Source organism: Thunnus maccoyii, chromosome 8 (genome assembly GCF_910596095.1).
Source record: "Thunnus maccoyii chromosome 8, fThuMac1.1, whole genome shotgun sequence".
Taxonomy (NCBI): Eukaryota; Metazoa; Chordata; class Actinopteri; order Scombriformes; family Scombridae; genus Thunnus; species Thunnus maccoyii.
Window position 1 is genome coordinate 30,237,128 of NC_056540.1, and position 18,052 is coordinate 30,255,179.

Sequence of the window (18,052 nt, forward strand, 5' to 3'; positions counted from 1 at the left end):
TACTCCCTCTGCACCACAGTGTGAAGAGAGGTGCAGTAGAGGGTGTGTTAATACCAATCCAGCAGCAAACTGCCATCTTGGTGCCAAGAATGAGTGCGTCTTGCACCATCCGTCGCTCGCCTGCTCAGAGCAGGTCAAAAGCTCGCTGCACTTCATGTTCCATAATATTTTGTCACTTTATTTAGTGAAGGCACATCCATATGAACCTCTCTGAAAGCAAGAAAAAAAATACAATTTCTCCCAAATTCCTGAGATTCCAGTTGACACATTATTAATATTATCAGGTCATGTCTGTTTTCTCGCTGGCAATTTCCAGTCGTACTCACTTCTGAGCAGCATAATGAGTGTATAGATGACTTCCATATGGGTAGGCTCACATTAATAGCTTGCTTTCAGTCCACAGTAACAATTCTCTGGAGGTGGTCCAGAAAAGATGGAGCGTGAATGAAAATGTTACACTTACTGTCTGCAGAATGGATATTAATTGATCGGGACTTCTGTGTTGCTGTAAACACACTCATTGATTGCTTACAATGAGCTCCAGCTCCATAACGCCTTAACATGTCAACAGTGTCTTGGATGGAAATGGTACAGACATTTGCTGTCTGTATATTACAACAGCTAGCAGATATCAACCCAGATGGTTTTCCTCCACAGTGTAGCTCAAATACAAATCTCAAAGGGTCTGCTCTATCTGCGTCACTGTGCAAGAGGATGTTTCATGAACAACAAAATACCTTAAACACCCCCTCCAGACACTACAATTAGAATATATAATATCTCAGATATATAATATATAATATATCTCAGACTTGGAAATTCTTATTATCTTTATTCATGTTTGTTTTTAATGCAATATATGTGGGATTGTGTGTGTATTTGGTGTTTTATTCTGTTCTTTGCTTTGTTATTACTAATTACTCATTACTTTGTAATTGCTTGTTTCGATAAGTGCTATATAAATAAATGCAAATATTTTTTCATTTCAACACTTTAACCACTGGATACAAGATGTCTCCTACTTGACTGTAAAGTCAGTGTTTGTGCACTGGAGGTTTCAGACTTCCGCATCACACTTGTGTAAGTTGCACACTTCACTAGTTGTGATATCACAAATCCTGCTCGTAGGTACACGCTTTAAACCCAGATTTTCGGTGTGAGCACAGAGAAACTTTCCACTTTTAGCAGACGAATTCGAAAACAGCTTTCTAGTGTCAAGCTCACACATTTTGTGAAGGCCAAACATCCAAAGGAAGTAACAATAAGCAAAAAAACAAAACATTTTTGCATGGAGTGGGACTTTAAATAAAACTGTACACACTGAAAAAGCCTTCAAGCATTTTATATATGTATTTAATTAGTCTTACTTATCAAATCTGTATACACTGAAGTCTCTGAGGTGTCATCAACTAATCAGGTAGTTACCATTTGAATGTCTGCTCCATTTAACTGGTTTACTTGTCTCTAATTTGAAAATTTAACCAAAGAGTTTGTGATTTACAAGCCGCTGCCATGCAAAGGAGACAGGAAAGAGAGCTGGAGGGGGAAGGAGTCATGTGTGAGATACATGGAGGAGAAGACATGTGCTGCTGCTGACGTTCCCAGTGGGGTCAAAGATCACTCTTTAATATGGAAAAGTGCTATTTTTTACCATCACGCTATGTAGTATTTGTACTGTAACACACATATGTATGACCACATACATGTATGGTTATTTAACCTTCTCTGTCTAAACAAGGACTCCAGGAAAAGCTTGCTATTCTACATTCATCATTATTGAATACCGATAAGATCGTCCCATCCAGGGGCAGGGATGGAGAATGGGGAAAAAATTATGATTAAATATGCAATAGGCCATTACACAGTACATGGTTAATGTCATGCTCTTATCGCTGTGAAACATGTGCTCCATGTTTAGAGATAGTAGGTCGGGACAGTAATGAGTCAAGACCTTGAATTGAAAGCCAGTGGACTGGGAAGGGTATTTATAGAGATAAAGTCATCTCTAAAACACCTGAAAACAAATCATTGATATTACAATGAGCTGTTGTCATGTACCAGACCGTGCTGTATATTATTGAGGAAATGTCCGCAGTAATTATTACACACAAAGCAGATAAAGGATGAACAGTCCCCTCTGTACTACAGAAATTATGAAAATCTGAAGATAAGTCATAGTTTGAGTACAGAGAAAAACAAAAACTGCAAGGGTGCAAAGACTGTATCGACTGTAAAGATCTATTTGTTTAAAAATGTCCTGTTAGCTCCACTTTTAGGGGTTAAAACAAACTAACACTTCAAGAATAAAATGGTAACATTTTGAGAACAATGTAATATTGTTATCAGGATAAAACTGTTATTTTGAGAAAAAAGAAAAAAGTCATAACATTAGGAGAATAAAGTCCTAATGAAGTGCACTTTATGACTTGAAATTATATGACTATCTGACATCTGGTTGTTATATTTTCATTTCTTAACAATTTTTTTCTCTCAAAATATTTTCGCTTTATTCTAAATATTATGACTATAGACTTTTCTCCCCAAAAATGGACCTGATTCTCTGTCAAACAGTATTTTACAGGAAATCACTGCTGAGAACATATCATTCACAACATCTTACTTTTAACCCCAAAATGTGAGATATTGGCAACATATATGACCTTTTTGACTCCAACAAAAACTCACACAACATGATGTTTACATGTGCATCCATTGCTGCCAATTAATCCTGAGTAAACAATAAGAATTGCTATGGATCACCTTCACCATCACCATCTACTTTAGCTTTTTAAATTATAATTTCTTCTGTATTTTTGTAAATGACTATAATTACAATGAATCCGACCCGATGAGTAACAAGATTTAGAGCACTTACTTGAGTACATGCGTGGAGCCGTTGATCTGTGTGGCTGCGCAGGGAGCGCTGGATCCCAGGATGGACGGCCTACGGTACCTCTTCCTCCCGCAGCACAGGATGATGAGGAAGGCACGGCGGAAGGACTTGTTGAGAAAGGCGTAGAGGATGGGGTTCAGCATGGAGTTGATGTAGCCCAGCCACAGGCAGGCTGCCCACAACTGTTCCGGCACTGTGTAGTTTATGAAGGGGTCCACTACATTGGTGATGAAGAACGGCGCCCAGCAGAGACAGAAACACCCCATGATGATGCAAAGCGTCTTGGCTGCTTTAGTTTCTGTTCGCATACGATGGTTTCGTTGATGATCAGCAGAGTCCGTACCACCGGCTCCTCCGGCCCGTTGCAGCATGCTGATCTGTCGGGCGTGTGCACGGGCCGTGACGTAAATCCTCTGGTAGGCCAGCACCATGAGGACCAGAGGAATGTAGAAGGCCACCACAGAGCAGGTGAGGGCGTATGGCTTGTTGACCATGAAGACACAGGATGTGGAGTTGCCTACACTGTCGCGCCTTTTCTCAATCTGGTAAAAACAGATCAACATCAAGGAAAAGAGTTAAACAGGAAGCTAAAGTCAAGTTTAGTTATGATCTTTGGAATAAACCTAAGTATGTCCAACCTTGTAGAAGTATTTGATGTCATACTGAGAGAAGAAGAGCAGAGAACAATGCCTCCTCATCCAAAAGAAGACAATACCGTTGCTCTGATGCATATCAAACATCATACGCCGCAGTGTTAAAGGGGACATATCATGCACATTTCCAGATATTTGCATAATTTACAGTTTAAGAGACTCCTCATTTATCTTATACTGACTCTTTATGCAGCCCTTCAGTTCAGCCTCTGTCTGAAACAGGTTGTTTTAGTTACGGTCTCTTAAAGGACCCATTCACGATAATCCCACTCCATTCTGATCGGCCAGCTTCTGGAAGCTTCCAGCTCTGGAGGCAGTGGTAGTCAGATTTAATTTCTTTTTCCTGTTCTTTACTCAAAATATGAACTTCTCAAATACATCAGTACATGTTAGAGCCCAAATCCAATCCAAAATATATGCAAACTTGACTTGAAGGCATCAATTTTACATACGTTCACTTCAAGTTTTGGAACTTTGAAGATGTTTATCATAGACATCCGACATTGGAACATATGATTGACAGAAAACCATAAAAAACATGTTATGTCCCCTTTAACACAGCATTATGGTAACATTATGGGCTCACAAGTTTCGACACCAGAGACAGGCAGACAACTGTGAATGTTGGTTTTTGTTAACCATGAGCATGGTCCAACTCTAGTTAGTGGTCATCATGAAATTCAAGCAAAAATACAAATCACCCTGAAACTGATTAATAGTACTGTGATGACAGACTAGCAAACAGGTGGAACACCTGTACAGTTTGTAGAAATAAGTACGCAAGTAACGGCATGTGTGTTGAACAGTTATCGTCTGCTATGTAATGAAATGTCTGCAGACTTCACAACAAGCCATTTAAATCCCACGCTCTCCTCAGTGGAGTCTCTGTAGTAAAAGGGAAGCACGGTTCCTGAGGGAGAGGGAGGCTCTGTATGTCACCATTAATCACAGTGAAGTCCCATTCCAGTTTTTCCTTTGCTATCATCTCATCTCTGTGGGAAACTACAGCTCAGGGCTACGAGATGAATAATACAGTGATCAAAACATATTGCTGTATGAAGGCCACGCTCCCTCCTGTGTAAAACTGAAGCTGTCTGTTTGAATGGGCTGGCATATTTAAATGTTGATGAAAGGGTTTCTGTGTATCTGCTTGAAAGCACATAATGATATGAAAAATAACCAAGAATATGTAAAAATAGGACAGTATATGTACATATATATATATATATATATATATATATATATATATATATATATATGCTTCATGCTGGTATAGTTAATCGCTCTTTCTCAATGATCAATAATCTCAATAATAATCACACTATACATGCAGGTACCGTTAGAAATTTTTAGCATCATTTGTCAAATATTTATATGGATGTGTCACACTTAGTCCATGTGGTAAATCCTCACATTTAAATATTTGATTTAACTGAGCATGCTAGGAAATATTATAACTGTAAAAATAACAAAAATGTTATTTTTTTGTTTTATTTATGGGTATATAGCTTTAAATTTCATTACTTCACTTATAATGAGAATGTATATTTGGTATTTTGACAATTTCTTTGAAGCCGCACCACTTAAATTCTGAAATATTTTGGTTTTCCAAATCGTGACTCTGCTGTTATCAACCTCGTTTCCAGCAGCAGCAGGCGGTTGTTTCCAGCGAACAAACCATTATGTCCTACCTGTCAAGCAACAAATGGCAGACAGACAAAGTTGGCAACTTGCTAGTGAACACAGCGGCTCTAAATTGTACTTTGGCACAGAGGTGCTTTGAGCTAAAGGCTACCATCATAATGCTAACGTGCTGATGTTAACCAGGTGTAACATTTACCATGTTCATCATATCATTTACTTATTAAACCTAAACAAAAAGTAAAGAGAGAGGTGGCAATGGCATCAATTTGCAGGGATTTCGTCATAAACCAAAGTATTGGAGAAATCCTCATGTTTCAAAAATAATCAAATGATCAAATTAAACAGCGATCCATTCAGTAGTGGTTATTTCAGTCTGGACTTGGCAGTTCTCTGACAGTTGGCAAATTCCTATCATCTCTTGTATCGTCATAGCTCTCAAACCTAAACAAATTGGAAAGTTCAAGTGGAAAACACAGAGAGATGTGATTTGGTTGAAACCACAGCCTTTGCTTACTGGCCAATTGAAGCCATAAAACCAGGAACCAGTAAATACAGACAGTGAGTTGTACCTGAGTGTCCACAGGCGATGTAGATCTGGTTGTTTTGTTGAGTTTGGGCGTGCAGCTACAGTTTGTGCCAGACCTGACTGGCTACTCAGAATATTCAACAGCTCTAATTAGACCCACAGAGACTTTACTTTAACTTGACTTTAACTTTAGACTGCTGTTGTGCTGTAAACTTCTGTCTGTGTGTTACAGAAGAAGAGCAAGGGAGGTAAAGACGGTGCGCCCGATGGCAGCCATCACTGCCAAAATGAGCCAGCCAGTCCTCCTGGTGACACTAACTTCATCTGGCGAGCAGGGGCGAGCAAGGTTAATGGTGTTGAGTCCTCTCTCTCTCTCTCCTCACACACTCCCGCTGTCATCTGTCTGTCTGCACACCCGTCTCTCTTCCCCTCTCTCTGTTTTACTCTGCTTTGTTCTTTTTATTCAGGTCAGCATGTTGTCTTTCTTTAGTAACAGATTTCCTAACTTTCATTCACAAACTATGTTCTTTAAAGTTAATTTGAAAGGTTGAAAAAAACATACAGTACCAGTCAAAAGTTTGGACACACTTTCCCATTCACTTGAATGAGTCCAAACTGTGTTCAAACTTTTATCATTTACTGCAAACATTCATGTGTTTTGGCCAGTTTATATAAGTTATTCCATCTTTATCTAGGTAGTAAGTAAACATTTCCAGTATTGAGCTGAATATAAGATAGTTTATTATATTCTCTTTGAATGGAGAGTCTACTGGTGTAAAAACAACTCCTACGGACAGTGTTGCATTATGGGTTGTTTGTAGCCTTAATGTTGCTAGGCTAACGGGTGTCTCCAAGTCAGTTTATAGTGAGCTTGTTGCTGCCGCAGAGGAAATAAATTCATGAGTCCAAAGCACCTTCCGACATTTTTAATGCAGAAAAGGACCGGGGTCTGAATTGTCTGTCACAGATGATGAAGAGTTCAAACAAAGTCTGAAAAAATGCTAACTGTCAGAGAAAATAATTTTGAATGCTTCCAGAACAGGAGTGTATATTTCAAGTAAGTATATTAGTATAAGTATATTCCAGGTGTTGGAAAATGGGGGGTCATCTTATATTTAAGCCCATATGGTATTTTTAGTAGCTCCTTTCAACACAAAAGTTACAGAGTGTAGTAAGTAAGTAACATCAACAAAAGAGAAAAAACATATGTCAAGCCTAAAGCGAGGGATTATAAGAAAGTGTCATGAAGTTTTTAAAAATGTCAATTGAATTGGACGATCTTATAGAGGGAGATAAACTATTCTAAAGTCTTGGGGCAAAGACAGCAAATGCACAGCCAGTAGACACTGGTGAGCTGACATAAGAGACTTTAAGTTACTGTTCTGTATGGGCACAAAAATTCAGAAATTCACTCAGGCTAATAACCAGAGTTCTATACCGAATGTCTAAAATTCACTGGCAGACTATAGAGTAATATGCTCTCTGTGTTTGAACTATCTGCAAATGAGCTGCAACTCCTCAGCTGAGGCAGGAGTTTAATGAATTTCAATATTCTAGTCATGAGCACAAGAGGTATGTATTCACTTCTCAGCACTTTCAAACCGTAAAATATGTCTGAACTTAGAAATATTTCAGCAATAAACACGATTGCACACATTATTTAACAAGAAGAGAAAGATGCAGACTAGAACCAAATGTGACACCTGAGTGATTACAATACAGCTGGATATCAGAGGTTAAAGGTCACAGAGATTGCTGCAGGGTGTTTTGAGCACTCGGGAACGGTAATTAGGACCTTTAGACCTCTATCTTTTTATTCTGTTCTTTTGTATATATTGAATAATCCTTTGATCTAGTGCAATGTATTATACTCATTATACACGTTCTATACATTCAACATGATCTGTTGGAATTAGCAGCTGTTTACTTTCAAACCTTTTTAAAACAAATCAATATCTAATTGCAGCCCCTCAACAGAAGTTATGGTCTCACTGTGGACAGGCAACCCTGTCTCCTAGAAATTAAGTTTGTATACTGTACTACTAAATTATTACCTTAATTAATTACATCTATGTATCGCATTGGAGGGAGGTTTCAGGGTGGATGGCAACAAAAGCTCTTAAGTTAAGGTTTGTAAAAGATAAAGATCAAGACCACAATCTCTCCCTAACCTTAACCAAGTGCTGCCAGTGCCTAAGCATAACCATCAAAAGTTTAATTTTTGATTAGTTATTAATAATTAGTTTGTACCCGCGGATATATTTCACTGCAAGATCGGATATTTTGGTGGGAAAAAAGAACTAGGTACGTTGTCTGTGAATATTTAACTCATACGTTCAGTATGAGTATAAGCAAAACGTTTTCATTATGTTAAGAGAATGTAATTCAGCCCGCATTGTGTTTCTAACAAAACGTTTTTGCTGTTGCAGTTTGGTCATATGTAAATATAATTTCTAGCGGTCAGGGTTGGGAGTTGCAGGCAGTTTGACTACGGGGTGGTTTTTCTCTCACATTGTTTCATTTGAAGGATTTTAGAGTCCAGAAGAAAAACATTCAGTATTCCAAACAAAAGCTGAATTAAGGAAAAATACTATTACGCTACTGAGACACAAGATGTGGCAGGAATTTTCGGAAACAACATGTAGTGGACCTTGTGCTGTTTCTTTTTGTTTTTTTTGTTTTTTTTACCAAATATCTATTTCCAAATGCAAGAATGAATCTTCAAGATCAGTATTTTAGTTATTTTCACCTTTAATCATCTTGTTTGTTAATAATCTCTGCATTTCTGAATATCATACTTTTCCTTGCTGTATCCTGTTTCATTTCGTTGCCATGGTGTCTCTGGTTTCCTCTTGACCTCCTTTCTGTTATTTAACATGCATTTTGTTTCACATTAAACATACTTCACTGCATAAACTGCATAGTGACTCGTCAGCTAAATACTTCACATTTTCAGAGTGAAATAAAGAAACACTTGACTCCTTGTCTGTGGTGTCAGTGGCCTTGTCCTTCTGCCTCTGTGTCTGATATGTTGATGCAGTTTCCATGGAAACGCATAAAGCATCTCCTCCTTCTTGTAAACAATGCTTCTCAAGATTGTAATTTGTTTCCCGGTGCATGTAGACACTGATTTTCTTTTTTTCTGTATCTGTAAAACATGTCTTGTTCTACTTTCTCATGACTTTTTCTCATTATTGTGCTCTTTCTCTCCTCCAGTGCAACTCCATTTCCAGATACCAGCAGCGTATTACCGTCATAAACTTCCACCTCCTGTGTAGATGTAAAATATTTTTGGCTCCATCTCCATATAAAACCATTTCAAGCATCACATTGAAACCTTGGCACGCACACTTATATACACACTCCACAGTACTCACCCATTCGTCGATGCCAATGCTGTTCCAACCCTGCATGATGGGAAGAAAAGAGATGAAGGTGGGAATGACCCAGCAGCCGCCGATCATCAGAGCCACTCGCATGGGCGTCATTTTGTTCTGGTAGACCAGAGGCTGGCAGCAGATCGCATAGTACCTGCAGAGAGATGATAAAAATGGGATAATTATGATAAAACCCAATCAATCATTTAATTAATTCAACTAAACACCAGACACTGGCAGCACACTCTCAACCCCTCAAAGCATTAACACTCCCATCTGTTCCTGTTAAAATATATTTATTAAAACATTTAGAAATTATAATGTAAAGCTCAAATTGGCTGTTGGTCAGGTACTGTAGAGCATTAACAGATAACATGCTACCTGTAGACAAAAAGAAGAAAATGTTTGAATTAATCAGTTAAATAATCAATAGACACAAAGCTGTCGAGTAGAAATAAAACTTATAGATAAAAGAAACTGTTAAAGATAACTTGTTGATAAAAGAAAAGTTAGACACAAAGGGAAGGTTACACATAAAAGAAAATTTGTAGATAAAATAAGCTTGAAGATGAAGCTATCTTTTTGCCAGTTTTTTGTATTTAAGTGTTTATTCCTTCATCTCTTTATCCTTTCTACTAGCTCTCACTCTCTCTGCCATCATCTGTCACTCTTTGTCTTAATTATCTTAATTTCTCCTTTTCTTCTTTCTCCATTTTCTCCTCTTCCTCTACCCGTCATCCCCAACCACTCCCTTCCTTCATTTCCACCTTTTACTATAAATACTCATACCCATCATTCAATCAAAGGCTCTTCCTTTTCTCTAGTCAAGAACCACACGAGCTCAATAACTGTGCTGACATCATCACGGACCATCTGTGGTGACAGCCTCATTTCCTCTTTTTAGGACTGATAGTAATTGTTGGCTGGCCTTGGCTGCGTCATGGCTGCTGGAGACAGGAATGTCCCATCGTCACTTGGCACTAAGACAGTTATGAAATCCCAAACCTGGAGACTGTTACAGACACTCGCAGCTGACACATTATTTTATCTGATGCATCTGGTGGTAATCCTTTCTTTGAAAGTTATTATTTACCAGATAGGTACATGGTACCGAGATCAAAGAAGCAGCAGTTCAAATTCAAGAAAATAATTGTTTTACAAAGCTGTTTGTGTATTTGATATTCAAAACATACTGCAGGTTTTTGGGTAAGTACTCCCTTCAAGAACATTTCAAGCCAACAATCATTTCCTTTTTTTTTTTTACTCTGACCAGATCTCACTGTCCACTTTTTCACCCTTCTCTTCTTTTTACACTCTCCCTGCCTTCTTTATATCTCCCTTTAATGCCAGAAAACACAATTTTACACACATGATTATCTTGAAACAAGTTGAAACACATGAGCATTATTTTTATTTTTTTTCCCTCTGTATCTCTGTCTTATTTTTACAATTTACAATTTCATTTGGTAGATGCTTTTATCCAAAGCGACGTACATCTGAAAGTTGATGCAACAAAAGCAAGGATCAAGTCAGGAGAGAACAACGCGAAGTGCCATAAAGCTAAGTTTGAGTCCGATAGGACGTAGGTGCCAACATTTAATCTCTTCTTAAAGATTGAGAGGGACTCTGCAGATCGAAAAGAGTTTGGTAACTCTTTCCACCACCAGGGAACTACAGAAGAGAAGAGTCTAGCTAGCGACTTAGGGCCATGTTGTGGTGGTGGTACCAGGCACCTTTGATTGGCAGAGCATAGTGAGCGGGAGGGAGCGTAGACCTGAGTGAGGGAGATCAGGTAGACGGGAGCTGTTTTATTTGCTGTTTTGTAAGTGAGTGTCAGGGTTTTGAATTTGATGTGGGCAGCAACTGGGAGCCAGTGGAGGGAAATGAACAGTGGTGTGACATGTGCTGTTTTGGGCTGGTTGAAGACCAGATACACCACCATGTTCTGGATTATCTGCAGAGGTTTGAACGTACATGCAGGGAGGCCTGCCAGTAAGGAGTTGCAGTAGTCAATGCGTGATATTACAAGAACCTGTACCAGGAGTTGTGTTGCATGCTCAGACAGGTAGGGTCTAATCTTGATGTTGTACAAGGCAAATTGACATGACCGAGCAATTTGAGGCAACGTGAACCTTAAACGTTAGTTGGTCTATCATGATATCCAAGTTTCAGGGACACTTTGTGGGCATGACTTGGGTTGATTCAAGCTGGATACTTGATGGCAAAGAACTTGGTCTTTGAGAGGATAATTTGAAGATGGCGTTCTTTCATCCACGCCAAGATATCGGCAAGGCATGACAAAATCCGCGGCAAGACTGTGTGGTCTTCCGGCGGGAATGATAGGAAGAGCTGGGTATTGTCAGCATAGCAATGGTATGAGAAACCATAGGAGCAGATGATTGCACCAGGTGGTGTATACTAAGAAGAGAAGGGGGCTGAACACTGACACTTGAGGAACCCTTGTGGATAAGCTGTCTGGTTTGGACACTTCTCCCCCCTCCAAGATACTCTAAAAGATCTCCCTAAGAGGTCGGACATGAAACAGGGGAGGGCAGATCCTGAGATACCAATCTCAGTGAGTGTGGAGAGGAGGAGAGGAGGAGATTAACTGTTAAAGGAAACAGACAAATGAAGAAGAAAATGGAAAGACTTAGAGAAGAAGGAAGAAGAGGGAGAGTGTAATACCTTTATAAAAGACAAATACTTTGACAAATCTCCTACATCTGCAATTGTACCTGGCTTGTTCTATGACTGTGTGTGTGTGTGTGTGTGTGTGTGTGTGTGTGTGTGTGTGTGTGTTTAGACACTGAACAGAGCTCAGACCTGTTCCAGTGTGATGGGAAACAGATGAAGTAAACCAACCGAGCCGCTCAGACCTCCATTACCCACCATTACATGGTGTGACTGTGTGTACGTGTGCATTTGCTTGTGTGTGCCTTTGTCTGTAACAGGTGTGCCACCTTATGTTCGCTTCTATGTCAAGTTTCAGTGCGTTTATAGTGTGTATGCAGGTGCAGCGCTACAGTATATATGTGTGTGAATGTATTGTATTATATAAAAATATGTTTATTACTTTTGCTGCTTTGTATTGCCATTGTGTACAAATAGTAACATGAAAAATTTGAAAAAATTTCAGAGGTAATTCTTATCATATTTACTTTTGCTCTTTGAAAATACTTATTGGCCTTGCACACCCACACAAGTGCTCTCAATTAATTTGGCTAATAAGGCCTTTAGTAAGGTTGAGGTTGAGTGGAGCTTTGGTAATGTTAGCAAACTCTATGAGATAATAATGATAATGGTGTAAATTACCCCACCCTAACAAAATTTAATAAAAATAAAAGGAAAGTGAAGGAGCTGTCAATCAGGCAACATAGTTGGATGGACTACAGGTGCTTTAAAGCGCCACTAATAATTTTTACATTAACAATAAATCAAATAACTACTGTAACATGCAAAAAGGTCAATTCAACTGAAAATTATCCTCTCAGTCTTCAGTCCCCTTCAGTCTCAGTGCCCTCATCAATCTCATTTCCAATTGCAGCTGTTTTAGCAAACAAGCCCTGATAAACCCAATGTACTGAACTAAGAGAGTCCAGATAGTTGGTGGAGACCACACCAGAGCTAAAAGGAGAGTAAATAATGGACTTGCATTCATCAGATGGACAGATAATGTGGTTCTGTGTCTGCTGGATGTGTAAGTGGGCAACTGTTTGCTAACATGTTAGCCATGACACCTTTATGAGGTGGTAATATGTCATGACTGTGTGTCTGTTAGCTTATTTAGGAGTTTGTGTGCCTCCAAAAAGATAATAATTGCAGCTTTAAAAAATACTCATCCAAAGACTTAATCAATCTACTCCAAAACTCATTTTTTCCCCATGGCAGCTAAATTTTTTTGTATAATTTTTGTTTATCCTCACAAGGTTGACTGAACATGGTCTCTGCTGCAGCAGTATTAAAGCTAATCCCATCATCAGTCACCATGGATTTATTGCTGCCTCCTCTGCTATGATCCTATCTCAGTATCTACTTGCAGTGCATGGCATTTCATAGCCATCGGTAATTTAGAGTGGCTGTGTATACTGTGTGTGGTCTGCATGTACTGTGGCATTCAAAAAGGTCAAGAGACCCTTTTTCTATTTGAATTCCCATAAGTATGAACTCTTACATTGTGTCCATACACACAAAAACACACGTGCACAAATGTGCAGTATGTACACATGCTGCTAGAGACAGAAAAACACACAAAGAACCAGCGCACACACACACATTAACCTGGTAGAGATTAGAAGCAGACGTAGCACGGTTGAATGGCGGCGTGTCCTGACCAGGAGCACTTTAAATGGTCCCTGTTTCCTTTTGATCTCCTAAACATTTCTCTCTGTTTATTTCTGACAATTTTATTCAGACATTATTTATATGGGAACTGGTTTTTCTGAGGGCAGCCAAACCCAAAGTATGTTGTTGTCTTCCACATTCATTGTAGGACAACTGATTTTGTCCTCAAACATGAGAGGAAGTTTGTTACCAGAGGGTTGGCAGTTTAAATCCTCCATACTGCAAACATATGAGAGCAGTTTAAGCACAAGAAATTAATGCAATTCACTATTTTTGTACTTACAGGAAATGATAAGACATGTGGCAATTAATCACACAAATCTGGAAAGTTAATTAAACTTTATAAAAAGAGGAAAAAATGTATTCCTTTTAATTTCCTTTGTTTACATTGTGTATTGCTTTGTGGGATGATAATGTCCATCTATAACATATCATAATGCAGATTTCATGTATTTCGTGACAACTGAAATCACTTCAATGGGCTGATAAAGACTATGAGAAAGTTAGAAAATTTTTTATTTTGGATTATTTTGACAATTTCATGCACGAACACTTCAGGTATTTCCATTTTGCAGACATTTGCAATTGTAATTTCACTCTTCTACTAGGCGACAGAGGCAAACGTTGCCCTTTAAACCCCACTACATTTCTCTGACAGCTACTTTAGATTCATAAAACCATAAATAATGTCAAAAATGTCCCTGAATAGTAAAAGCGGTTGGGACTGTGGGGTAAAGGTAAGGCAGGAGAAGGACATTTCTGAGCTGAATAAAAGACATCTAAAGAAATAAAGGTAAACAAAAAAAATCTCAGTTATGTCCACAAATAAGTGGCTTAAAATAACATTTCAAGTAGTTTTTCCTGTGTTATAGTGTGAACTAACCATCACTAGTAGTTTGCAGCACTTCTCTGGATGCAACTAAATGCAATTCATTACCTGGAAATACAAAACTGAAACACCACTCTGGCCTTTGTACGGTGGCCCTGAAGTGTAACACACAACCGTATTTCAGAAAACACATTAAAAATTGGAAAACACAACATTTCAGAATGTTTTTTCAGTGGTTTCTGTTTTGTTGTTGCTGTTTTGTGAAATGCATTTTCTGAAATTTAGTCAAAAGTTGTGTTTTTTTTCCTATTTTCTGTTTTTTGAAATGTCATGTTGCTGTTTTTGTTGTTTTGTAATTCGTTAATGTGTTTTCTAAAATGTTATGTTGTCTAATTTGTTGTGTTTTGCACCTCAGGGCCACCGTACACTTGCCTCAAGGTTTTGGATCAAAACATGATCTTTGGTGACCCGTGTCAAACACTTTATTACTAAACAGCATCGCTCTATCTTGTCAGTCATCGGCATCTGCTCCATTTCTTCCACAGCAATTTAATCCACATTGGCAGGTTGAGACATGTTTGGTTTCAAATGACACTAGAGGACAATTTACTGCCTCTGTGTCATGCAGCATAAAAGTGTTTTCTATAATACAGAACAAAATGAATGCAGGTTAGAAGCAGTACAAAGGCAAGGAGCCAGACTTATACAATACCTTTCATAATGTAAGAGCTTCTGTAAAGGTTTTCTAAGAGGCATCGCTATTATAACAAGGTCACGGCTCAGTTTCTCCTTTAAGTGGAAATGCAATCTTTTCCTTGCATTAAATAACTGTTATGTCCTCAGCCTCTTGTTGCTTTGCGAACACTCAGCCTGCCCTTGCGCTATTTCTTTTTCTAGAGCTTTCTGTGATGCGTTTGCCTCTTGAGTGAATGACTCTGCATCACGGCAACCTTTTCATAACAGCTGTGATTTAATGTTATTCCCTATTCACTCTCCCTTTTCTCTGTCGTCTCTATTTATCGATGTACAGCAGACTTCATTCTATAGTTGTTTCTTTTTTCCAATTCAGTTATTCTATCAACATGATTGCTCATCAGACACAGTGTTACCACAGCAGTATTTATCCTGCAAACTTGCACAGAAACAAGTACACAACAGGTTATACATTCAGAATAAAATGACATTAAATAATCAACAGTATGGTTGGATTCATCCGTCAGGGGGTCCTTGGACAAAAATTGGCAGTTTTTCCCAGACTAACCCCCCAATTACTGCTCTCTCTGTATGTATCCTGTCGCAAAGTTACCATTATGCGGAGTGCACACAGCAGACTACACTTATCCAGCTTCATTTTCTGTCCAGAGACCAACCAGGACTGTAATGCTGGAATAATACTAACCGGCCACATGTTTTATGTTTATCAATACATTTGTGGTATATTAAAGTGTTACCATTTGGTTAAAGAAAGCTTTACTTAGGAAACCATCACCACCACCACCACATAAGCACTGAATAAAGCAGTGATTCCCAGTCTTTTGCAGATCTCTTGTGCCGCTCTTCTAGACTTTCCAAATGTTATAGGAGTGAATGGACTGAATTGGTTGGACTGAAACGAGTCATTTCATGGGGGTTGTGTGACGCTCAAAACAACTTATTCACCATTTTACAGTTGCAATAGTAGGTTACAGCCAGTGGTGTACTGGCCATCGCACATACTGGGACAAAAAATGCGTTATTAGGCCGGTGGACTAAAACATCAAAACGTATCAGTCTTTACCAGCCCTCTCTGAGTGTCTGTCATTCAGGTGCACATGAGAGCGTGCTGCATGCTTGTGTCAGGAAATCACAGTCAAGTTTCCCCCTTTACTCTCACTGCCAGAAGGGGGAGACAAAAGTCCCGCCTTCCAGCTTTAAGATTTTTAAAAACTGAAAAGGATTGTTATAATGTGTTGTATATTTTGTATTTATTGGAGACAAATGTGTAAAAAGAAAAGAAAAAAAAAGCATTCTAAATACTGTCAAAAATGATTTGGTTTGACGACACGCACGATATAATCATCAATCACAATATTTGTAATCGTGTGGAGTGATTCCAAATATGGGTCCATGCAACCATATCAGTTCAAACTCCCTTTATATATGTCTCTTTATTCTTTATCTACCTATTTTCCTGTGTGTTTTAGTCACATTATCTCACTGTCTTGGTCTTCCTGTGTCTTTAAGTCCAAGGGACAGTCTGTTTTTCTACCTCTGTTACTCTCTTCACTGAATGTCTTTGTGATGGAGCATCCTCCTTGTGGCAGTTCTGGTATTTTTAGTCCCAATTCACTTCCTCGCAGTGCTTTTCAGCATCTCCAGCTTACAGTGAATGAATGAGAAGATTTATCCTGCAGCTGTTCACTCGTTTTCTATGTTTTTCTTCTTCTCTGTTCTCTTCTCCATTTCCCCCTTTCTTTTCTCTCAGAATCCCTCTCTTTTCTTTCACTTTCTCTGTCTCATACACAAGCCTGTGCTGTCTGTCAGCCAAGTTCTTAAAGCAGAAATACACCGGAGGCAACAGATGTTTCTTTTTTTTTTTGCTTTTGAACACTGCGCACTACGAGCGTCAAGTGACATTTCAAGCTGCCTTGATTTTTCTGCTTTTAAATTAAGTGTTTTGGTTTTTTGGGTTTTTTTTTTTTTTGCATCAGCACCAAGTGACTTCAGACCTGCTTCACACTGAAAGGACAAGACCCAAATATGTAATCAGTACACTCTTGTTGAATAAACCTAGAAGACGATCAGATAAGCGTTGAATAAGAGGACATTTTGTTATGTAAGAGTAGGAAAAGCACTATAAATAACAAAATGAATAGTGGCTTAATTCCATTTAGCTGCTTGAGTTTCAGGATGCTGGTTTTGTACATGCTGGCTCATACTGTCATATTGTCATGTCACTAAATGTCTGCTGTGAAAAAAATCCTATTGTACAAATTCAAATGATCTGTCTCATGCCAACCCAATCTTCTACAAATTATGTTTATATACGACTAAATTGTTTTCCCAATTATGTTGCGTTGGCAAATATAATTGCTGTCTGGATTATGTTCACAGGCAACGTTTTTTTTCCAGTGAATGAAACGCTAAACTAATATATTAATATATCACTCTGAAGTCTGAGGGCGGACGTTGGCGGGCACACAAGATACAGGACTTAATCAAAGGTTGTTGTTTCATTTAAACAGTTGCCTAAACTTAACAAGGTGCTTTCAGTGGCTAAACATTACCATAAAAAGTTTAATATTGCTGTGGTTACAACTAGCGGATATTGAACTTGTTAATTAATAACATTTTCTCATTATGTTCAGAGAATTATATGATTCTAGCAAAACTGTTTTTAGTAGAATGTGAACATCATTTCTAGGAGACAGGGTTGCTCGTGCAAGTAACAATAACAAACCTGATTTGGAAAATTTAGTGGCTCAACTTTTAATCATAAAGTTGGTGGTTCCTCCTGTCTGCATGTCAAAGTGTTCTTAAGCAACACTAAACCCCAAATTGCTCTTTCTGTGTTTGTAGAAAAAAAACAAAATTAAACTGTAATCTGCTTAGAAAAAGAGTTTGCCAAAATTAATGTAATGCAATTTATTTTTCCTCAGCACCCAAGAAGCACTGATAAAGAAAAAACAACAACAAATTATTTAAAAAAAAAAAATCAAGCAATATGTGTTAGTAAGCAGGTTTTTGATCTCAGGCTGAATTTGCTTACCAGCTGACTGATCCGAAATGATTAAAATACTCACTTTACTC

At 38.4% G+C, this 18,052-nt stretch overlaps 1 protein-coding gene across 1 annotated transcript in view; it reads right to left on the reverse strand.

The window, feature by feature from the left end:
- The window catches only part of htr4 (5-hydroxytryptamine receptor 4), a 174,152-nt gene that overhangs the window by 50,926 nt on the left and 105,174 nt on the right, over positions 1 to 18,052 (reverse strand). Inside the window, exons 5-6 of the mRNA XM_042418957.1 lie at positions 9,094 to 9,247; positions 2,876 to 3,435 (exon numbers count right to left, since the gene is read on the reverse strand). Of these exons, the coding sequence (XP_042274891.1) occupies positions 2,876 to 3,435; positions 9,094 to 9,247 (714 nt within the window). The remainder of the gene's footprint in view (positions 1 to 2,875; positions 3,436 to 9,093; positions 9,248 to 18,052) is intronic.